At 37.2% G+C, this 24,237-nt stretch overlaps 1 protein-coding gene across 5 annotated transcripts in view; it reads left to right on the top strand.

Moving 5' to 3' along the window:
* TMEFF2 (transmembrane protein with EGF like and two follistatin like domains 2) overlaps nt 1–24,237 on the top strand; it is a 232,276-nt gene that overhangs the window by 177,552 nt on the left and 30,487 nt on the right. For 3 of the 5 annotated variants that reach the window (XR_006220864.1, XM_042994951.1, XM_042994948.1), the window contains exons 6-8: nt 3,047–3,195; nt 3,929–3,988; nt 8,661–8,720. Coding sequence is in view for 4 of the 5 variants with exons in the window: in XM_042994951.1 (XP_042850885.1) it covers nt 3,047–3,195; nt 3,929–3,988; nt 8,661–8,720 (269 nt within the window). In the remaining variant the exon portion in view is untranslated. Of the gene's footprint in view, nt 1–3,046; nt 3,196–3,928; nt 3,989–8,660; nt 8,721–12,164; nt 12,427–24,237 lie in introns of those variants that run through there. The other 2 variants (XM_042994952.1, XM_042994949.1) reach the window with 2 other exon arrangements.

Below are 24,237 nucleotides of genomic sequence, written 5' to 3'. Positions count from 1 at the left end.
ACATTTAATATCTGTCAAGAAATTATTTTGCTACCCTATGTCTGTGTTTATGGCAATATAGTAATGACAATTTGTATTAATTCTATAAGAATATAGAGTCATGTCACTGTATTCATTTCATTTATTTATCTATTAACTTGCAGTTATTGAATGATGAGTGTATTGGGTGGGGTAGGGAACACAAGGGTAATTTAACTACTACCAATAGAGTTTCAGACTATCGTCCTGGAATCCTGCATTGTTTTCTAACTAAGTTTAATAAACTCAGACACAAAAAATAACTTGAAGATACCTGCAAAGCCCTTGTTATATAATTTGCTCTTTAGATAGATGACAAAACATGATTTCTCTCTGTTATGCTGCCAGTAACAGATAATTATTTTGGTGTCTTTCAAGGAGATAATCCCCAGAATCTAACACAACAACAGTAAACTGGTTTGAAGGTAAATGGAACCAACTTTTAAAAAATAAACGTCAGTATCCTCCCCTCTTTATTTACCACAAACGGTTAAGGAGACCAAGGGTGATCTACAAAATTACTTTCCCAAATCCACTGTGAAAAGGACCAAAAGTTCTTTGAACATGTAGGCAGCTCCCAATCTCAGATTTTTCAGATGCCAAGAATCAGCCCAGGTCCCCATGTTGTGATCTCAGCAGCAACATCACAGCCGAGGTAGGAACTCCACTCCTCAGTGACTTAAGCATTTGGAGATGGTTACCATCTGTCCTAGCTATTTGTTCCTAAACAGGTGAAAGTAAAAATAACCAAGTGTTCCTAAAGCAATTCTCTTACAAAAAAAGAAAGAAAGAAAGAAAGAAAGAAAGAAAGAAAGAAAGAAGAAAAAGAAAAAAAAAGTTAAGTGCATTAGCACAATTTCTGCCGGCACTTTTAACAGAGATCTAGGTAGTTCTGATACAGATGGTCTAAGGACTACACTCTGAGCAGCCCTGGTGTGTAGACAAACCCTCTCTCACTTAATCAACACATGGATCAAGCAGTGATTCCCAGGAAGTAGATCCAGTGCCAGGCGGACTGCCTAAGAAGGCAGAATCGTAGTCTCTACCCCCAGAGTTACTGGGGCCCAGAAACCTGCTGATAATTCGTATATTTACAAGTTTTCTGGGAAAGTCTAACATACAGCCAATGGTGAGAGGAAAGGGGCTATATTTTACTTCAACACATCCGTGGGTGGTCCTTGTTCCACAATTTACTAGCTCTCTGACCTTATAATTGCTCCATCATTGATCTATAACATAGCTGTTGCAAAGATTAAATAAAGCAATGCATGTTAAGAACCCAGCATGTAGTAAGCTGATTATTATTGTTATCATTATATGCCCAGCTCTAAGTAAGATATATAGAAGTAAAATGTGTGCTTCACCACTTCAAGAAGCATATAACCTATTTAGAAAAATGATGTAAATATTAATAGGAATTTAAAATACAAGTTTAGGGGCGCCTGGGTGGCTCAGTCGGTTAAGCGGCCAACTTCAGCTCAGGTCACGATCTCACGGTCCGTGAGTTCGAGCCCCACGTCAGGCTCTGGGCTGATGGCTCAGAGCCTGGAGCCCGCTTCCAATTCTGTGTCTCCCTCTCTCTCTGCCCCTCCCCCGTTCATGCTCTGTCTCTCTCTGTCTCAAAAATAAATAAAACGTTAAAAAAAAAATTAAAAAAAAATAAAATAAAATACGAGTTTATATTCTAAAGCAATGACATATTTACACACATGTAAAACATAGTCTGAGTAACAAAGTAGATTGTAAAATACGGAGAATTATAATATAAGAACATAGGAAAAGTCATATGAAGTTTGCTTAAATAAATAAATAAATAAATAAATAAATAAATAAAACGTCCAATACTGGGGTGCCTGGGTGGCTCAGCTGGTTGAGCGTCCAACTCTTGATTTCGGCTCAGGTCATGATCTCATGATTCTTGGGATCAAGCTGCTATTGGGACACTGCATTGATAGCATGCAGCCTGCTTGGGACTGTCTCTCTCCCTCCCTCTCTGTCCTTCCCGTGCTCACACACACGTGCTTTCTCTCTGTCTCTCAAAAGTAAATAAATAAACTTTAAAAGAAATAACAAAATGTGTAATTCTGCTAATTCAGGCAATCTAATTCTCACTAATTCACCATTTTAAGGCATATTGTAGAAAAATATTAAAATCATGAGTGCTAATCAACTTCTACTTATTACTTACAAGAATTAGAAAAAGTATATATCTGGGAAAGGAGTCCATGGAGTAGGCATCAAGGAGCCCACAAAAACTCTGAAATTTCATGCAAAACATTGTTTTATGTGAGTATGAATATTTCTGAGGAGAGAGCAGTACCTTTCATTTGATTCTCAAAGGGTTTTCTGCTCCCTCCCGAAACGTTAAGGACCATCAAAGAGTCCTGTTTTAGTTCTCATCATGTGCATCCTTATGTATGCTGAAAAAATATAACTCCTGACTGCATTCCAAATAATCTCCTTGCTTACTTTCGTGTACATGTCCTTTGAATCATTTTCTTCACGCTCACACCATTCAAATATCCTGAGAATAGAAGTCACATGGTAAGATCTCATTTGAGGAAATTGTAAAGCAGACTTTCATGGCTACCTCAACCTATTCAAATCCTACAGGCATCAGCATGGAAGTTTATGTACCTGTTTTAAAAGTTCCAGTGGCAAGATTTACTGATGATTATATTCCCTTTTTATTATTATTTTTTATCCATTTCTCAATCTTTTGAATTATTTTCAATTAGTCCTGTGCTTCTTTTCGTCTCAGACAGAAAAGTGAAGGAACTTCCCTGGAAGGATACAATTCACTTTTGCCAACTTGTATGTTGCCAACCCAGCACTTAGCACTATTGATGTTACAGGTTTTTGATTAAGGTAAATTGGTGTATAACATTGTATAAGGTTCTGGTGTGCAACATTATAATTCGATATTTGTATGCACTTCAAAGCGATCACCATCCTAAACCTAGTTACTTACTGTCCATCAGCATACAATTAAGCCCCTTCACCCATTTTTATTTCTCTTATCCTACAGGTGTGTGTGCAACATCGACTGTTCTCAAACCAACTTCAATCCCCTCTGTGCTTCTGATGGGAAATCTTATGATAATGCATGTCAAATCAAAGAAGCATCATGTCAGAAACAGGAGAAAATTGAAGTCATGTCGTTGGGTCGATGTCAAGGTAATGTTCGTACCAAAATTCATTTCAAAGCATGTTTTTAGTCTTCGTGTAGAAGTGAAGAGTGAAGATAACTCCTTATTAGGCAAGCTATTTCATTTCCGAAAAACAGTTCTGATTTATAATGGATAGCAGAGTCTACTGTAGAATTTTGGTGATTATAGGAGTCTCAGGGTCTGTCAGCAACAGTCCGTATCTTTTTTCTATATAATGGGACTGTGTCTTCATAATGCCGTAAACACAGAAGCCTGTATTCAGCAGACAGTCTCGTTGCAGAGGGAAAAAAGGGCCAAAGTCATTTTTAGCAAAGAAGCTGAGGATTTATTAGCAAGCCTTGAACTTAAAAACAAATGGCACCATTTTTATGTGTTGATTTCAATAGAAGTGTTTCAAGTACATTTTTTTAAAGCACAATGTACTAGAAAGTTCTGTTTTGTTTCTTATTCAAAAACAAACGTTTCCTGGCTTTTTGACTTGTTATTCTTTTATCCACCTTATCTCAGTTGTAATTGTGAACCTACTCTGCCCCAAACTTCAGAAAGCTGATATCATTCTACTATTCGCTCTCAAGCAAATTGACATAAATCTGTCTTTGTGTACAGGTTGCTTAGAACTATAGTGGTAAAACTTCCTTAATTGTCATGAAGGTACTATCGGAGGAGTAATGTAAATTTGACATTAGATGTTTAGGATGCATTTGATCAATCTTTTAATTGTTAATTTTTTTTTAACACAGATAACACAACTACAACTACTAAATCTGAAGATGGGCATTATGCAAGAACAGATTATGCAGGTACTTATAATGTTCTCTACTACAGAATATGAGCGCTTCTTTAAGAGAGTTCTGAAAGAATAATTTTTACCGTTGAACCTTAGTTGAATCTTCCAAGACTTCTGACATGTGCTGATCTTCTCTCGCTTAGTTCAAACCTTCAATAAGCAATAGTGAATTTTTGTTGAAGCAAATAAAATACTTTTTTTTTTTTTGCCAGAGTTAAAGCAATTGTCAAAATGTCAGCAAGATATAACTAACTTGTTTTGACAGTGCAAACGGTACAAATGACAAAACATTTATCAAATTAATGGGCGTCAATGGAAATTAATGCAGTTTTTGGCAGCATATCGTGATGAATGCAAAAGTTCTTGCTTGAATTTTCATTAAAGTCAACAAGAAAAAGCTTTGCTAGTCTCTAAAAACACTAGAAAGGACAGCTATAGATAATAATACAGCCGATCTCTCTTTCATGCAAAGTTAAAAAGGTAGGTGTAAACTATTTTCAAAATAATAAAGTTCTTTAAAACTACAATGTAGCTTCTGACGTCTGCAGAATTATCAAGCATTTATATAAAAACATACATTTTATTAGCAATTATAGAATGCTATTTTGAGAACTATTTCTATCTAATGTAATGCTTCTAGAGTGAGAGATAGTTGATGGGCACGCAAATAGCAGATCATAAAATTTTATAAAATTTTGGATTGAAATATAAAAATAAATTATTGATGATAACGATATGTAGAGTTTTTTTTTTATTTTTTAAAGAGTTTTTCATTTAACTATCAAACAGTAGTGACTAAATTTAGTCAATCGAAAGTGCTTCTATCTGTATTATCATTCATTTTTTTCAGTTATTGCATTTTCTTTAACAGTATTTATGAAGTTATATTCATATACAAAATTAATCTCAATGAAACTGAAGAAAGGTAATCAGATATTGTACTATGGATACCTCATACCGGATTTGGATTTGGAAGTAACAAAATAATTTTTTTTTAATTTTTCATTTTTATTTTAATGATTTTCAACATGTAAAACCTTTTATGTGCTAGAAGCCCAGAATCATCATGAGCAATAATACATGAAAAAACATTAGTTCTGCTATTGTATAGGTGTTCCCAAATGTCCAGCAAAGATATTAGCAAGTATTCCTTAAAAAAAAGTTGTCTGTGGTCAATAAGTTTGGGAAGAGCCTAGGTAAACAAATGACTTTCTTACCCAGAGCACCTCAGAGCTCTTTATGTGCACTGTAAAATTTTTAAGAGATATGAATCTTTTATTAGTTAATTTATTTAATTCTTGTTCCAATACATACACAATGCACACAAATGTAGGCTGGATAGTATAATGAACCGATATGTATTCATCACTCAAATGTAATAACCTGGTCCCATCCCAAACTCCATCCCGTTTCAGCATTTTCAAAATATGTGGAAAGAAATCCCAGAAATTACATCATTTTATTCATAAATACTTTAGCCTGCAACCCTAAATGATCAACACTTTTTAAATAAAATCTCATTATTATCACACCTAAAATGATTATGAATAATCCCTTATAATATATAGCTTTTATCAAACTTATTTGATAAATAACACATATTTTGGGGGCGCTTTTACAGCACTCATGTTCCCAAGAATGCACTTTGAAATATGCTGATCCACAGGAAAATATTAAAAGTAATAGAAGATTATGAAAAATCGAGGTCTGAAGCTAATAATATACATTTTAAATATTAAATGAAATCAAATTTAAATTCTATATTTTATTCTAAACAATAGCTATATCTTGAAGGTATTATAAGCTGCTACCTGGCATATTTAATTTTACTGTAGCCTAAAGTATTTGAAGATTTCATAAAGATTTCACTTTCACGTAAAGAGTAACTAACTGTGCTTAAAATACCTTTATACCTGTTTTGCAAACTAATTCTCTTGGGAAAAAAAAATCTTCAGAAAGTTAATATTATATGAAAGTGTTCTCTATTGAACCATCCATCATTGAACTCATAGGAAAATCAAGCCTCTCCCTGAAACAAAGAACTTTTCAAGTTGATTAGCATCAATATGCCTATATGTGTGAGTTTCCGAAATTGTACATTAAATATCATAATGGAGTTTACCGCTCTCTCGTTGTCATTCATATTACATATTTACAGTTTGCCCATTTTCAAAGAGTTTGGGAGTTGAAATATTGTTCCAAAAAAATTCATATTTGAATTTGGCTTCAAACAAATAATTTCTGACCTTCAATGTCAATGCTTTCAGTTGGCATTATTTCCTATCTTATCACTTTATTGAACATGAGAAGGAAAGAGAATGTGTTTTTAAATCCATGCAAATGGAAACTATTCAGACCCTCCACGTTGTCCAAGGTCTTCTAGTTTGACACGAGATTTATTTAATAATTTCCGATGAAAAATTTTTAAGATAAAATTAATGTTTAAAAATACATGTTTGTTGAAATCCACATTTAAGACAGGAACAAAGATAATGTCAATTGAAGCTTGCAGTTTCTAATTAACCATTGATTGCATACTTTAAAACTCCCATGGAATTTAATTTAGATGTCTTTATTTTCATTGGCAATCTTATTAAAATACGATGTATACCCCTCGTTAGACATTATTTAAATAATAGCCATGTCCCTCAACATTTCCAGGTTCCCAACAGTATTTGCATTTTTATAAATTTGGGGATAAAACATTGGGAAAATAAAAGGAACCAAACAGAGACTCAGTATGTCATTGTCCTCTTAATTTCTGTTTCATATTTTCAAAACTCCCCAAGGAGGGAAGATGGACACTGTGTGACTCACATTCCTAGAAGTTTGCTGTGTGTTCACAAGCTCATTCAATGTCACAGTCACTTCCCCTGTTTGACAAACATCCATGGATGCTCCCACTGAAGGGAAATACCAGTCTTAACACACTCTCATTTTCTTCTTACATGTCCTCAATACTATATGTGAAAAACCTTTAGCAACACACCGTAGTTTCCCCTTTGAGCCTACCTTAAATACAAGAACACACATTTCTGATTAAAAAAATGAAAATATAATTTAAAGAGAGCCTAAACCTAAAAATAAATATCTTGTGTCTCATATTTAATATCATTTAAAAGAAAGAGACTGCAGTAAGGACCCGCAAGAGCCGATTTGCAAACAAATAAATGCAAACTAAGAGAGCCATGCCTCCAACAACACTAAGCAGAGGTAGACTACAGTGTGACTGGACTTGTGCAGAGCTGTGAATTCTGAGACCTCACAGGCGTATACCTGAAATAGAGATGAGGAAAACAAAGAATTTGCCAGATCATCCCAGCCACCACTGCTTTCTGGTTGTACCTGACTTGGGTCTCTCTTCTGCCCTCTCTCTTTTAATGAGACTCAAGACGTTAGTGAGTCCTGAATCAAGAGCTCTGGCTCTGTGTTTCAAGACAGAGTGACAAGACCCCTGTCTGATAAACTAAATGGGCCACTTAGTGTTATTCTTCTTCATCAGTCTAAGACTCGGGCTTCGATTTAGGTCTTTCTATTTACTTGCAGAAAGTCTCCGAGAACAAAAAGCTCCACAGAGCTGGAGCTTTTGAGGGTTTCCATTGTTTGAAAATGTTAATATTAAACTTTCCTTCTGGAAGTTTTTGTAAATAGCATATTTTATAAATAGCAAATGTTTTACACCTCTTGAAATCTGCAACATTTTCTTTTTAAAAAAATTTCCCTCGTGTCTTGACGAAAAAAAGGAAGCCCAACTATTGTGTTTTTCTTCATCTGGCATATATATTTTCTGATTATATTGCTTTTCTATCTGAAAGTCTGATCATGCCTCAGAAGAACTAGCTACATGATCTTCCAGGGAAAATTTACTTGGTTTTATGTTTGTAAAATATACACATATACATAAAGATGCGCAAAAAGCAAAGCAAACCATGAATTTAAACTGTTTTGTCTTTTACCATCTAGAAAATAAAATGAATTTTGTTTCATGACATTTTGTACCAGTTTCCAAAATAATCTGTGGTGGCTTACAATTAAAGCATATTCAATGAGATCGTTAAAAGAGAAAGTGAAAACACAAAGCATAACTGTAGAGGAAAATAAATATATCAGCAACATGGACTACTACAGTTACTGCATTTAGCCCTAAGCTTCCTTGCAGCCAGTGTATAAAGAGGAAATGTGATGAATTCGTTCATTCAGCAAATATTTAGAGGCCCTGCTCTCTGCACTCCACGGGCTTTACAAGGGTGAACACATCATTCTAAGTCTCTGCTAAAATGCAGCCTAGGCTTTCAGTGTCTGATAATAAATAAATAAATAATCAGGTCAGGAACCAAACAACTAATTTCTCTAATGCTAAGTTCTAAAAGAATATTTGGCATAGATCTTACAAGCCATCACTGGAAAACATAGAATGGATGATATCTTTAACAATGATTTTTATGAAATTTGCCTGTAGGCTTTTCATATGGCTGGGGAGATTTTTTTTTTGGTAATAATTTCCTATAAATTCTAGACCACAGAATTAGAATACGTGTAACTCAATGATAGTCTCTCTGGGGCAGATTAAAAAATCAGTTATGTTTATGTATATTTCCAAATTGGAAAAAAAATAAATCCCAGAATACTAAGGGAAATGGCTGTTGAGAGAATGTGTTCGGCTTATCTTCCTTGTGTGTCTACAGATTTGACGGGAACTGGATTAACAGAAGAGTCAGAAGGCCCAAGTAAAGATAAAGAATATGGTAAATTATAATGTGTATATGGGGAAAAGAAATTTCCCCTGCTTGTATTAGCAGTTAATGAAAAAAGTTAACCCTGAGTCATCTCCAGTCTTGGGAGGAAGCCAGGGTCTTCCCAGCTCTGAGTTTAGGTACAGGTATGCATGGAGTCTATTTGTCTTCTTATCGTGCATTACACTGTGGCCTTTCACCGTTTCTTGTAACATTTAGAGAAGATTAATTCTTTTTAGGCAAGTTTCTCTTTAGAAACCTCTCCCTTATCTTTAAGCAATGCTTTAGATATGAAGTTTGGGTCTAATTTAGATACTAAGCTCAGGTCTAAAAGATGAAAGGAAGAAGCCAGAAGTATACATTTAACCAAATTCCATACATCCTACTATTATTCCATTGACTCATTTGTTCACCCTGAGAGGAAACTGACATCTTGAAAGGGTATCTAGTCTAAGTGAATTGTCATAACTTGTTCTCTGTAGAAGCCTTGGCAATTTACAAAGGCTTTTCACGTATATTGTCTCCTTCAGTCTCGATGACAGAAATGTGAGGGAGATATTATATGCATTTGACAGGTGAGAAATGGAGGTTCAGGGAGATTAACTAAAAAGGGTATGCGATAGAGCTAAGGTTCAAACCATCATCGCTAATTCCAGAGTCCAGCAAAGTGTGAATGGTATGGGACCAGAGGAGACGTGTCACTACTTAACATTCTTAGACTTTGGGACCCTCCTCTGCACCTTAGAGGTTAACTCCTTGAGAGTTCCAGACTCAAAAATGTTTCACCATGATACCTACATTGTTGTGAAATGCTACGAAGAGTTCCTCCTCTCTTCGAATCTGTCTCTGTCTCATAAACATCCTACAAGCTCTGTCTTCTTTGATTTTTAAATTTTACTCTTCTGTTTTCTATTTCCTCACATAGACAAGAGAAACCAAAGAGAACAGTTTTTGCTACCAAGTAATCCTACATTAATAGAAAAAGTGTGTGTGATACTTTCTAGGTTTACAGAGATCCATTCCCATTACCTTATTCGCTCTCATGTCAATTCAATAAAACACAGTTACAAATACTAGGGGGAATAAAATTGTGGCTCAGAAAACCTAAGTGGTTGACCCAGAACTGGACACAGTATTTTGACACATTGACCAGCCACCCATGCGAATACAGCACTTGCTTGATTAATCTACTATTTGCCTCGATTCCTCTTCCACTATATGTATATCGACATGAATATCAAGTGGTTACATATCATATTTATAACATGAATTAATTCAGTCATGTGGAAAAAAATCTGCATTTAAAATGGAAGCTTTTTCCGTTTGCTCATGAACACAAAGAGCACTTCACCGGAAAGCATGTTATGTCTAGGCCAATAATTTGATCTGTAGGAAATAAATAAATAGCAGCAAATGCAGGCAGCAGCGTGTAGCACAAATATTGGTATCAACAGTGAAATAAATAAAAACGTTTGCCCAGGCTATTACAGTGCCACCAGACTAGCCTAGAATATTTAAGCTCGGGAAATGAATTAAGATGTCAAGATTTTCTCAAGATTTCTGAGGGAAAGTATCTCAATTCAAGTATTTTCCCCTCTGGGATTTACATTAGACTGCTGCAAAATTCATAAAGCTTTCTATGAACTCTAGCTCACAATTTTTCCTGCTCTCTTGAACTTCTGTGCTTTCATTGTTTTCTCCATAAAATCATGTAGCCAGTCATCTGTAATATTATGTTATGTTCATGGTTATAGATAAACACAGAAATGGTATTTGCAATACAGATGAACGTTTCCTACTGAAGAGTTGCCTTGGGCCCTGGTAGACTCTGGAAAACTTTGTGTTTATGCCCCAGTTCATAAATGCATCCTGCATCATTTATGTGCTCTTTTTCCGATTTGAAATGCTCCTTTCTGAAACAAATTGTTCACTTTGAGGTGTTACTCATGTACCTTTCTCTTCCATAAAGGTGTGGCAGGCAGATTAGTGGTTAAGGCCACTAAAAATCAGGGCCGAGTTTAAACACTGGCCATGCTTTTGATTATTTAACCTGGAGCCAATTAATTGACCTTTCTGAGCCTCAGTTTCCTCATCTGTTCGATGGAGATAATAAGCCTCCTTCCTTAGGGGTAAAGTTTGAATATAAGGGGCACCTGAGTGGCTCAGTCAGTTAAGCATCCCACTGGGACTCTTGATGTCGGCTCAGTGTGTGAGTTCAAGCCCCACAGTGGGCTTTGTGCAAACAGTGTGGGGCCTGGTTGGGATTCTCTCTCTCCCTCTCTTTGCCTCTCCCCTACTTGCTCTCTCTCTCAAAAAATAAACTAAAAGAAAATTAAAGTTTGAAATTAAAAAGACATTATCTAACATATTAGCAAGAAACTAGCCAAGCCAGCTATTTGTTATTATTTTCCTTCTTGTCTGACAATTGAAAATTTATTAATGGACAGTATAACACACTGTATGGGCTGTGGTCCAGCCATATGATATATATTCAGAGTTTTTGTACAAATACTTTCATTTCTGGACTCCTACAATTACAAGGGGTTTCTTTTTTTCCTACTCAAGTCGTACAATAATTTGTCGCAAGAGATTTTGGCAGACTTTTTAATTCATCTGTAAAGAAGTATTTATTGAGCACCTACCATTTGTAAGTCTCCAGCACGTTGATATGTCTAAATTTTCACATGGCTAACTTTTCAGTTTGCCTCCAGGCACAATTCTATGTACAATATAGTTTGATCGCTTTAAAATAATATGATCACCCGATTATTAAAACATGAGGTTCAAGGGGCGCCTGGGTGGCGCAGTCGGTTAAGCGTCCGACTTCAGCCAGGTCACGATCTCGCGGTCCGTGAGTTCGAGCCCCGCGTCAGGCTCTGGGCTGATGGCTCGGAGCCTGGAGCCTATTTCCGATTCTGTGTCTCCCTCTCTCTCTGCCCCTCCCCCGTTCATGCTCTGTCTTTCTCTGTCCCAAAAATAAATAAAAAACGTTGAAAAAAAAATAAAAACAAAACAAAACAAAACATGAGATTCAAATAAAAATTTAGTAAAAGGACGTAAGGCTTGACAGAATTGCAAGATCGTGATACCGCTTACATTTCTTTTCTTCCTGACCTTTAAAGTTAGTCGTTTGTATCCCAGGGTGTTTGTATGAAAGAACTGCACATTCATTCTTTAAAAGAAGCCTGTGTAATGGGTGACCATAGTGATGGGAAAGTATCAAGCAGAAATAACAGGAATGTCATATATAAGAAGTTATGCCCATTATGCGAAACATTCTTTCTACTGAGAAAAGTTAGTGTTTGTACATCATCAACCAGCAGACACACAGATACACACACACCTTAAAGAGTCAGAGCATCAAGGTCAGAACAAATGCGTGCAACAAAAGCTAAGCGTCAAGGAAAAGAGTTGCATTTCCTTGCTGATTAGCCTTTGTTGCTTTGTTTAACACAGGAGGCAAAGAGGAAAGGCTGGTTGAACGTGAACATCTAGATACCACGAGTGAAAGTGACACAGTTCTCCACCTTAATTTACCCTTTTACCTCAAGCCTGTTATTTCCATTCCTGGGAAAAGTGGCATAAATATGGGTAGAACGTGAGAAACCGAAAGAAGACGAGGATATGTCCAAATGCTCTGCATAATTTCAAGACACGCTGTTTTCCATAAAACTAATAAATAGAATTCAAGCAGTTTCAAAAAAAAAACCCCAAAATATCCAGACCACTTTGATTGCTGCTTTTGTTAATGAGTCTGATATGCTTCACATATATGAACCCACATTATCAAGCACATTGAAAATTCAGTTCTCACATCTTGATGATTTGAGATTGTGTACACATATAATCAACTAAAAATGTTTTTAAATGTCTTTGAAACTAAAATCCCTCGGAAATATTGTGTTTCTAAACACTGTTCCTTGTTTCATGGGTCATAGCTTGTTCCCTTTAAGCTGTTCATTTGGAAATTGCTCAGACTTTTGGTTTGAACTCAAATGTAATTAAGAGAAATCTAACTGGTGAGCCAAACTCCAGGCATAACAATGTATGAAAATCAGTGATAAGGCTTGAGGGAAGTGGGGTGGTCCAATAACATGAAAATACTAATGAGGACCAGGGAGGTTAGCACCCACACCCACGTCTGAGTCCTGAAACACAGGAAAAGAGGGTAGAGAAAATGGCCATCTTGTGAGAAGACTAAAAGCATGTGGTATTCTAGGAGAAACCTAGTACTTCAGGATGCAAGAAGGGAGATGAGAATTTCAGTGAAACTTCTGAAGATGTGGGGTGAGGAATTTGCTGATTATGGAGCACAGTTTCTGGTGAGCTTTGGGAAGTGGATGGAAACTGGGGACAAAAAGATAGGCTTAGTCAAAGATGGAGAACCAAAACCAGCAGCACATTGTGGACATGGTGATTCAGTGGAGGTGGGCAACTGGGACAGGACAGGGCAGGAATCGGATATTGACTAAATTCGGTATAAAAGCTCTTGGACCTGTAGACTTAGAAATCTAAATTTTCAGCACACCAGGAGTAAGCTGTTGTTCAGCAGTGAACTCAAATTAATCAGATTCAATGTCTGTGTGTTGATTTGCAATGAGAAAGCATTACCTGCAGGACTCGGGTCCCCTGACCAATGCGTTCTCTTCTTAGACTTGAATTCTCTGAGAAGCCCAGCAGGATGAGGTCACTTAGTGAGCTTGAATAGAGGATATATTCTTCAGATATTTAAGGTAACAAGCTAAGATACAAATGTCTACACTCTAAAGATACCTACCACTACCCTCAGATCGAGATAGGGAAGTGCCTTTGGCCAGGACATGCTCTCCCATGGTCAGAGCTTACCTGACACTGTTGACCTGTGTTATTCTCCTTTGTCTGAGTTGCCATTTCTGCCTAATTCTTGTCCAGTCTACCTCTTTTCCTAGATATAATACATTTAGTCAGGGTGACGTTGAGGCCTGTTCTCCCTGAAGCATTTCATGACTTTAAGGCATTCTGGTGCTCTGGTAAAGTACAGAGCAATCTTGTTATCCTTACTTTTGAATCCCTCTGGGATCTCACTCAATAACCCTAGAAATGACAATATTAGTACAGAATGTCAGCATTAACCATATTGGATTGGTAGGTCCTCCTTCACTGTGAATCCTGTAAGAGTTTTTACACAACATTAATTTCCATGGCCATTCTTTAACACGTAATCCAAAGACATCCGACCAATAACAAAGAAGAATGAATAAATCTTAGAAAGCAAGTTTAATTTTTTTGGTATTTACTAAGACTTTTATTCTTAGCATTTATGCTAACAAATACCCTTTATGGTGATAATGTTAATGTTTTGTTTCATAAAACAATGAATTTATTAATTATCCCACACAGAATGAGATGGAGAGTTCTCCAAAGAGTTGTGAACGCATTACCAATGTTTGATAGTGTTACATAATAATGCCTAAAAAATATATACCAGGCCATTAAAAAACCCACTGTTTTTCCACTTTCTCTTACATTTTCTGAGATTCAAAGCTGTGTGTGCTATCCAGAAAACTCCCTCTCGAGAGTATTTCATTAAAAATTTCATTTAATACTGGAAATAAAGGTCTAACAAAAAAAAACGTTAATAAATTTTTAAAAATCACTCAGAAAATGAAGCTGAAAAACAAGCGCCATTTGTCCTCCAGAAATTAAGTATTCCAGAAAGGGCATGTTATTAGTCTACAGAGTTTAAACCAACAAGCAATTAGTGTTTTGTCAGGCAGCACACATCCAAATTCACTTCTGCAGATTGACTGTTCACGTACAGTCACAATTATTTTACAAATCTTGCACCACTGGTTTTTTTCCTCTTGATTTTTCTGTTATTTAAAGAACCCCAAGGAAGTTGGGGGTTTCCAGTTGCTTGAAATAATCTCTGAGCGAATCCCACTCCTGTCCCCACATCCCTGGCTACTCACCCCTCCTCACAGTTGGCACATATACCTCTGTTCTCAGATTCTGGTTTTTAATGAAATGTAGCTGTGGGAGCGTGAGGAAGAACTTACCGGGTAGGCCAGGTAAGCTTATCTCTGTGGTAGTTTTAGTAGAGTATTCACATTGTCTTCTACAATTCGAACAATCAATAGGAAGCATAATATCCCATCAGCAACGATAAGCAACCATTAACTCTCAGTCTTCTCAGTAGATTATCAGGCCTGTATTCTAGCTTTCAAGCTGGCTGCATTCTGCAACTTAGCATGTTTCTTAGCTGTTTACTTTGACCATGAATCGGTATATGCTTAGGAAATAGAGCTAATTATAATGTTACCCTAAGAAAACTGTTGCCATCTTCATTGTCCTCATTATCATTATCATCATCATCAGGAAAATAATACCACTGTAATAAGATAACTTAGTTTATTCCAAAATCAGTTAGAAAGTGTGTTATCTATTGTTTTGAATTTTCTGCAAAACTATTCTCCAATGATACGTGCAGTCATATTTATTTCTTAATTCCATTTGAATTTCAGAGCCCATGACTTACAAATAGCGTTTTGTAGGGGCGCCTGGGTGGCTCAGTCGGTTAAGCGGCCGACTTCGGCTCAGGTCATGATCTCGCGGTTCGTGAGTTCGAGCCCCGCGTCGGGCTCTGTGCTGACTGCTCGGAGCCTGGAGCCTGTTTCAGATTCTGTGTCTCCCTCTCTCTGACCCTCCCCTGTTCATGCTCCGTCTCTCTCTGTCTCAAAAATAAATAAACGTTAAAAAAAAAAAAAAAAGATTAAAAAAAAAAACAAATAGCATTTTGTAGAAGAAAGAGGCGGGAATAGGACTGCAGAAACTTTTGCTTCTTTTTTTCTCTAGTCTAAGCTAACTTGAAACTTAAATAGGTATTTAACCTCTCAGAACCTAAGTTTTCCCATGAGTAAAATTTGGTAATAATATTAGATTATATTTTTTTCCGAGATTTATGATGTTGTAACCAAGTACATAGCTTTAGTGCAGAAATCATGAATTTGAGGGAAAGTTGCTGACCATGACCTTATGACCGAGGTTTTCAAATAGGGTGACATATGACAATGTCTAGGGACATTTTTGATTGTCTGGAAGAGAGTGGATACTACTTGCGTCTAATGGTTGGAGGTCAGGGATGCTGTTAAACATCCTGTGATGTACAGGACAGGGCTCCACAACAAAGAATTATCTAACCAAAATGCCGATAATGCCAAGGTTTGTAAATCCTGCTTTATGGTGTTAGAAATTATGGTAAAGCACGTATGACATTGGTTCTACAAATTAAGTGACCTATGAAATCCAGAGCTGGGTTTCCTGAGCATTTTCAATTCTCCTGTGCCACAAAAGGAGATACAATCCCAGAAACGAGGATCATTGGCTGGGTCCAAACTTTTTATCTCACTGCTTCACACACACGTGTTCTTTTTCTAAAATGATGGTTGTCCCATTAACGGAAATGTGTTTTAAGGTTTCACAAATAAGAGAGAAGATCTGTTTCTGAAAAGGCTTATCAGAATAATAAAAATTCATCTGTCTAAAAAAGAAGATATATTCTTAGCTATTGTAAGTAATTGAAGAAAGCCCCAGTCATAATTGGACTCCTTATCTTACTCACTATCCTGAAGTAGTATTTTAATAACCTGGGTCCCTGCCCTGCTTCTGTTCGAAGCTGTGTCATCTTTTAGTTCACATTAGCTGCTCCTTACAAATTTTGACCAAATTGCAGACCTGTTTGAAAGATCATTAATGATATTCTTTGAGAAGTCAAAAGCAACCATTTCTTTATATTATCAGGCACTTTTACAGTATAAATCTTTGTAAACCTTGCTTCGTAAGAATCTATTTAAAATCAACTGGCTAAATTCTATTGAAGCGTCCAACAGCAATGCTTAAGACTAAAATTGTGTTGTTCACGGAACTAAATGCTTGGTATGTATAACATTAGATCTCAGGGATTCATGAAAAACCTTCATAAGTGAAACAGAAGGGGAAGCTGAAGATGTCTCTTAAATGCAACTTAGCGGTCAACTAGACTGTGCCACACTCCTCAGGGAAGGACGCTAACGGACAATACTGTTTAGAAGCTCCCAGGCGTAGACCCTCCTTGGAACAGGGAATAAACCTTGCTGCCTCGGTTGGCTGTCGTAAAATAAAGTTATTGGTTTTGTAACAAGGACAATGAGGATATTTGTTTAAAAAGACAACTTAAAAAATAGCAGAGACAAAGGGGAATGATAAATGAGCAAGTCTTTGCTACAGTAATTACTTTAGTATTGAAACAAATGAATAACTTTCACAGCAATGCTATTTTCTGTCTCAGATTATACTACTACCAATTCGTATAGTATGTGTACCGTTGACCTTTATACTGGAACAAAAAAGTACCTAAGAAAGAGGTGTTGGTAAATAAATTGTCTGAGAGATCTGTGTTAATGTTTTGAAAAATTTATGATATTCTTTTTGGAAACAGACTATCTCTGAAAGGTGGGACAATTTTTTTTTTTCCATCTACACTAGCTTCATGCCAAAAGTGAATCATTGAAAGAAAAAAATGAAGTCAATCTTTCTGGCATAGATAAATGAAATAACATACAAGTAGCCATTTATTGAAATCCATTTATTGAAAGTTATTCTCTATATAGCTTGTTAATTCCCTACTGAGATGTTTTGATTTTGTGGAAAACACACTGGACAGGTTATCAAAAGACCTAAATTCTAAACCCAGCTGCTCAATTTACAAATGTTACATAATCTGGGGAAGTCTCCTGCCTTCTCTGAGAATCTTTAAAATGAAAATGATATGTCTTCTACATTTTTCACATGTTTTAGAAATGAAAGCCCTTTGTGAGATGTGACTCACTATGCAGTTACTGGGAATTATTGTTGGCACAAATTGTTGGCACAAACCTATTCTAACATGTTTTCCATATTGTCATTAAAGTTGTAATTATTTTTCAGGTTGAAATAATTATTTAATGTGGATAGCATAATTTGATCTAATTTTTAAAAAATTCAAACTGAAGAGTTTTAGGTTCTAAGTTTCCATTTTTTCTATTCCTGCATATGAATATATTAATTGGGTGATATAAAAAAATAAACGACAAGGCTGTTTGACTCAGTCTTCTTTTGCCTATATCTAAAGCTTTGAATGTATGCCCCAGGTAGTTCTGTTCCCTGCTGGTTGGCTTATGCCTTGTTCAGACTCCCTTTTCCAAAAGCTCCAAAGCCATTTGGAGCAGCCATTCATATTGTTACAATGTTTTTTCCCCTCAATGTGTTCCCAAGGAATGGAAGAGTTCATTTCCGCAACATGTGTAGAATGCTTCAGAACTCGAGTAAAAATTGTATTATTCTAAGGTAATGTTATTTAGCCCTGTTAAGAGAACTCTATTACAGAACTTGACTGTGGCAGTATACCAATTAAAATTATGAGTTAGAAATGTGAAGAGCCTATTCCAGATAAGACACACTCCATCATTCCCACATTTTGGTTATAGTTTACCTACTGAGAATTTCATCAGTAAATCCATAAATATTTCCAGTAAGGCAAAGGAGGGATTTTAAGTTGTAACTCTTGTCCTCTCTCTTCCTGGGTAAACAGAAAATAAAGAAACAATCTAGTCCCTTGTGTTCATGAAGATTAAATTTTCACCCCTTCCCCTCATATAAATAAGTCTGTATTCTGTATTTAAATTTCTTTGAAGATATAAATTGTCTGCTTTCATAATCACCTAAATGTATTAGCTAATAAGTCTCAGTATAAAAAAGAAAATTATTTCTTTGAATAAACAAGTTTTCCTCCTCATTGGGACTCGAGTTCCATGGTTGCCCTTTATTCCTTGAAAAGAAAAAGAAAAAAAATCTGTAGTTTACCTCCTTAATTTATATTTGCCATTACCTTACCATGATATTTTTAGTAGATGGGCTACCCAAGGTTTAGCCGTATATACCTACAAACTATTATTAGACTTTGTATTTAATTTTGAGCCTTGAAATAGCATGGTTCATTCACTGCTCTATGTGACATTTTAAAAACCTGAGCAAACAGTATTATTCTTGGGAAAGAAAAGCTCTTTCTCACTAGGTTCAGGATTTAGAAACAATATTGAATTGATTTGAATCAGAAAATTGTCTCTGGAAACCTGAAGTGAATACAAACGTTAGGAAGATGATCTCACCTCTTACTTCCTGCCTTGGCCCTGCGCCGTTTCTTTTGAGTGGTTCTTAATATTCGTTCAAACACGTATGTGATCAGATCCATCCCAGAGCCACAGTTCGCTTTCGTTTTTGTCTGAGCCTAGGCTTACTGGGCTCCATGCTTCACATCTGCGTGAGCCTTCTCTGCCCTGGGATGGAACCCTGTTAATAAGAAGCTCGTTATAATTATCCTACCAGGGACTATCATCTCAGACGCCAAGACCCGCTTGTGTATTTTACTACCGTTCCTTCACCCCCCAAAAAAGAAATTGGTGCTTTTAGGTGAACAAAACTCTCCTGCCTTCCCCTTCAGGCAGAATTCTTACATTCCTTAGGGTGACAAAAGTGTGTATCCCTTTCTGCCCCTAGGAGGAAAAAAAAAAAAAAAAAAGACTAAGACGCGTCATTAATCATGCAAACTGTCTACTACAACAGTGCCAAGAAAATGATCATTCCCATACCAACCATCAATATTCCTGACACCTGTCTAAAAACACGGGTCATGCATATCCATCTGCCTTTAAAGAAGTGTCAATGTGCAAACATCCCTTCACTATTTTTAGGGTCATGTTAAAATTATTCATCACCTACCTGTCAGTTCATCCAATTTGTCATATTATCCTGATCTGCCGATGTCTATTACTGGCCATGTGCATTGTGTTTTTAGAGCATTAAGGGATAGGATGTTTTTGAAACGGTCAAACATATAAGAGGCAGTGATATCTTGCTGCAGGCCAGAGTTCTTAACAAGAAATTACTGTGCTCAGTGTCCCCCTCCCCACGCTTAGTGGTAAATGCAGATATTTGGGATTGCTGTGACTACTTCAAGTTCTACTGGCATCTAGTTTCTGGTAAATGAATTCTGGTTTCTAATGGCTCTCGTTTATATTTCTGTCTTGGAAAATGATTCCAGTGGGTTAAAAACACCCCTTACAAATGAAACAAACCTTTTAAAATTAAATGGCTGAAGAAAAGTTCTTCTGAGAAAACCTTCCACATTCACATGCCTCGAAATACCATGTTCTATGAAAAATTCAAAATTACATTAAAATTTTAGTAGGAAAATATGATTCAGCATCAGAAACTTAAACAATATAATGGTGTACCGCATCTGTTATTCTTAATATAAAAGTCATAATCTCTAAAATGCGTGAGTCCAGTTTTTCACTGATCTTACATCATTTTAGCCTTCTTATTTTATACGTAACATACTTTTAAAACTGGTATTATCTCTGTCCCCACCCTCTTTACCCTTTTCCCCCCTTTTACCTGTTTCCATTATCTCCTGTGAAATGGGTTACAGTATCTTTGAATAACAGAGGCACTTCCCTCCAGGTGGGGAAATCTCAGGATTGAGATGTAATGCCCCTTGGATCTCATCATTGCTGCACAGTAGTCCCCAGGGAGACCTGTGTTAGCTCCTGCATGTGGTCATAACCTTCTGAGCCTTGGTGTCCTTATATGTAAATCACAGGCCTTGAATACGTGATCTCCATGTCCTCAGGTAGTAGTGTCATCTATTAACCTAAAAATGATGACAGGGGCGCCTGGGTGGCTCAGTCGGTTGAGCGTCCGACTTCGGCTCAGGTCACGATCTCACAGTCCGTGAGTTTGAGCCCCGCATCGGGCTCTGGGCTGATGGCTCAGAGCCTGGAGCCTGCTTCCGATTCTGTGTCTCCCTCTCTCTCTGCCCCTCCCCCATTCATGCTCTGTCTCTCTCTGTCTCAAAAATAAATAAAAACGTTAAAAATAAAATAAAATAAAATAAAAATGATGACATACAAAGCCACTGAAGACTGAAGTGACTGAAGTGGTCAGCCCTTGCTAAACAGTGACTTTCCCCTGAATTTGCATAAATCTGTTGAAATCCCGAAAATGATTAGCAAATTCGTCCATTGTCTCTTCACGATTATTCTTGCTATAGTCAACACCGCTGCCCCAAGTTCATCAAAATAAATCCTAAGCCTAGAAGAGTGCCATTTTCAGACACTATCAAGTGGCATAAGTTCAACCGTGACACCCTTGAAGTAAAGTGTCCTGGTCCTCAGGTTGGTGGTTCCCAAGACTTCAAAGTGGCACACATAACAAAACAACCTGAGACCCACAAAGTTTGCTCATGTGGAAGATGCAATGCCTTAGAGAGACTGTGATTAGTGAATTGGATGCAGAATTTTAATTAGTGAACATCTTATGATCAGTGCCTCACTAATGCTGATAATGTTTTTTTTTCTTTTTATTTACTTGTTTGTTTAGGAAATAAGGAATTCAGAGGCAAACTACACCCAAGCCTCTCCCTAACTTTAAGTTCAGAGAGGCATGTTACTCTAACAAGCACTCTTATCCTAAATGATAATTATTCAAATAGCTTTTTTTTTTAATTTTTTAACGTTTATTTATTTTTTTTAATATTTTTTTAATGTTTATTTATTTTTGAGACAGAGAGAGACACAGCATGAGCAGGGAAGGGGCAGAGAGAGACGGAGATACAGAATGTGAAGCAGGCTCCAGGCTCTGAGCTGTCAGCACAGAGCCCGACGCGGGGCTTGAACTCACGGACCGTGAGATCATGACCTGAGCCGAAGTCAGATGCTTAACCGACTGAGCCACCCAGGCACCCCGACGTTTATTTATTTTTGAGACAGAAAGAGACAGAGCATTAACGGGGAGGAGCAGAGAGAGAGGGAGACACAGAATCCGAAACAGGCTCCAGGCTCTGAGCTGTCAGCACAGAGCCCGACGGTTGGGCTCGACCGCAAGACCATGACCTGAGCTGAAGTCAGCCGCTCAACCAACTGAGCCATGCAGGCGCCCCTCAAATAGCTTTTTCACAGCAAATAGGAGATAAGGTATTCGGAGTGTTGAAGTAGAAACAAAATAATAGAAAACCATATTTATTTTTATTTACTTTGTGTCATCTATTGTATATAGAACACACTAGTTGTCTCCTCACAACCTGCCTGGGGAGGAGGAATAATGAGTCCTTTCTAGAACTAAATACAGCTCAGAGATGCCTGTGTAATAGAGCAGAGATTCAAGCTGATGAAGTAACTATGACTAGAAATACAAGAGGTCAGGGTGTCACAGAGAAGCTGGGACTTCCATTGGGTTTACCTGACAGAGAAGAGAAAGGATCTTTATAAACATAGGGAACAGCATTGGTAAAGGCAAAGAGGCTTTGATGAGCAGGCATTTTTAGAGGATGTGAATGGTTTGGAGTGGCTGAAGCATGGACTGAGGAAGGGGAACATACGGACTAAAATAGAAATATGGTTTGGAGCATCAAACGAGGCTCTTTTCTCGTTTTCAAGGAAAGTAGAAATTTACCCTCTGCTCAATAGGGGTACACTGAGGTATCTTAAATGATGTCATATTTTATTTAAAAAATAAAACAAAACAGGGGTGCCTGAGTGGCTCAGTTGGTTCAGTGTCCAACATGGGCTCAGGCCATGATCTCACGGTCCGTGAGTAGGAGCCCCCCGTCGGGCTCTGTGCTTCACAGCTCAGAGCCTGGAACCTGCTTCAGATTCTGTGTCTCCTTCTCTCTCTGCCCCTATCCCACTTGCTCTCTCTCTCTCTGTCTCAAAAATAAAAAAAAAAAAAAATTTAATTTAAAAATAATAACACAAAACAGGACAAACAAACAAACACTGGCAACAAAGTGAATAGGTTAGAGAGGAAGGACCCTAGGCAAGATGAGGTAGCAGGATACGATACTAACCAAACAGACGACAATGAAGTTTGAATGTTGTAGATAGTGATGGCAGCAGAGAAGAAGAAACAGACTCTGTGTGGATTCAGAAGATAAAATCAGCCGCTTTGCTAAGTGACCAGATATGAATGCCAAGGGAAGGGGAGAGTCAATGTGAAGTTGGCTCAGTATGGGGAAGAGGAGAATCTTTAGTCTGTTTTTCCTCCGCTTTGCTTGAGGGCATCGACATCGAAATGAGCAGATGAGGCTGAAAAATCTGGAGGGAAGTAGAAATCAAAAGAATCGTTTCGTAATCCTCAAGTAGAAGCTGCGTCTGGGGGGTGCCGGGATCTCAGGTAGAAGGAAAAGCAAAGCTGACCAAGAATGAAACCCTGGCGAGCAGTGGGACCTGCTCCCGTAACAGGGAGCTCTGGAAGCAAATGGAAACGTGGAAACGCTCAATAGCTTCTCTCCTTTTTTTTTTTTTCTTTCTTCCTTCCTCCTTCATGTTTCTTCAAACTTTAAAGTCCACATAACCATTTCACTTTGAGAGATGCATTTAAAAATGTCCTTCTTGTTGCAGAACTTGTGATTCTGGACTGTCATGTCTACCCCAGGCTTTTCTGTGCTCTCAGGGATGCCCTTGCCCCTCCTCTTCCCCCAGCAGGACCCTTGGCACCATTCAGAAGAAAGCCTCCTTGCCTGCCCTATTTGAGGCCCATCTGCACCCTGTGCATTCTTTGTGGCAGTATTATGTTTGATTTTCTTCACGGTGTTAAGTGAGAACAGACCTGTATCTGCGCTTTTACCTTTAAGCTTTCTGTCTTCTTTTGGTACAATATAAACTTCCTGAGGGCAGGGAGTTTCTCTGGTTTCCCCCGCTGTAAATGCCTTGTCTGGCAAAAATGCCTGGCGTATAGTAGACATTAAATAATTACTTGTTGAATAAATAAATCAGACTGACAGTCATCTTTCTAGAAACAAAACCACATGAATTTTTAAAGGAAGCTCCATATCAAACTAATGTCACGTTTGCTTTCTTCTTAAGACATTTTGACCGTATTCGTATTGTTTCATTTTCGAAGACTTTCAGTGCAAAACGACAGAAACAGAAGGTGCCAAAAGATGTATATAAATTGTCACCCCCAAAAAGCGTATTCCAGTTTGAGGGTTTAATTTTTTTATCTCTACTGGGCATTTAAAAAACATTTTAAGGAAGGACCTGTATAGAAAATATAATTCTAAACATTGCTTTGGAAGTAATAGCAAAGACTGTTTACTAAAAGGGGAAGAAAGAGACCTTCATATGCAAATGTATGGCATTTGAAAATGTCATATAGCTACATCTACATATAAATAAGCTGCTCTCTGAATTCCGGGAAGGGAGACTTTGTATAGTATCCGCCAGTTTCTATATCAAAATAAAATAAACTGATAGAGTAGCAATGAGTCAAGATATGGAAGAACACATCTTTACTACCTCTGAATACATTTGTGGTACTTCAGGTCACAGACCACCTGGCCAAATTGAGACCAAAAGGAAATTAAAACCCACAGTACTTGACTAGTAACAGAAATGAACCAGCTAGAAGAAAAGGGACTCACAGATTAAAAAAAAAAAAAAAAAGGACATAAAAAGAAAAAAGAAGACAACTTCCC

This window comes from Panthera tigris, chromosome C1 (genome assembly GCF_018350195.1).
Source record: "Panthera tigris isolate Pti1 chromosome C1, P.tigris_Pti1_mat1.1, whole genome shotgun sequence".
NCBI lineage: Eukaryota > Metazoa > Chordata > Mammalia > Carnivora > Felidae > Panthera > Panthera tigris.
This window is presented reverse-complemented; position numbering and strand designations above follow the sequence as displayed.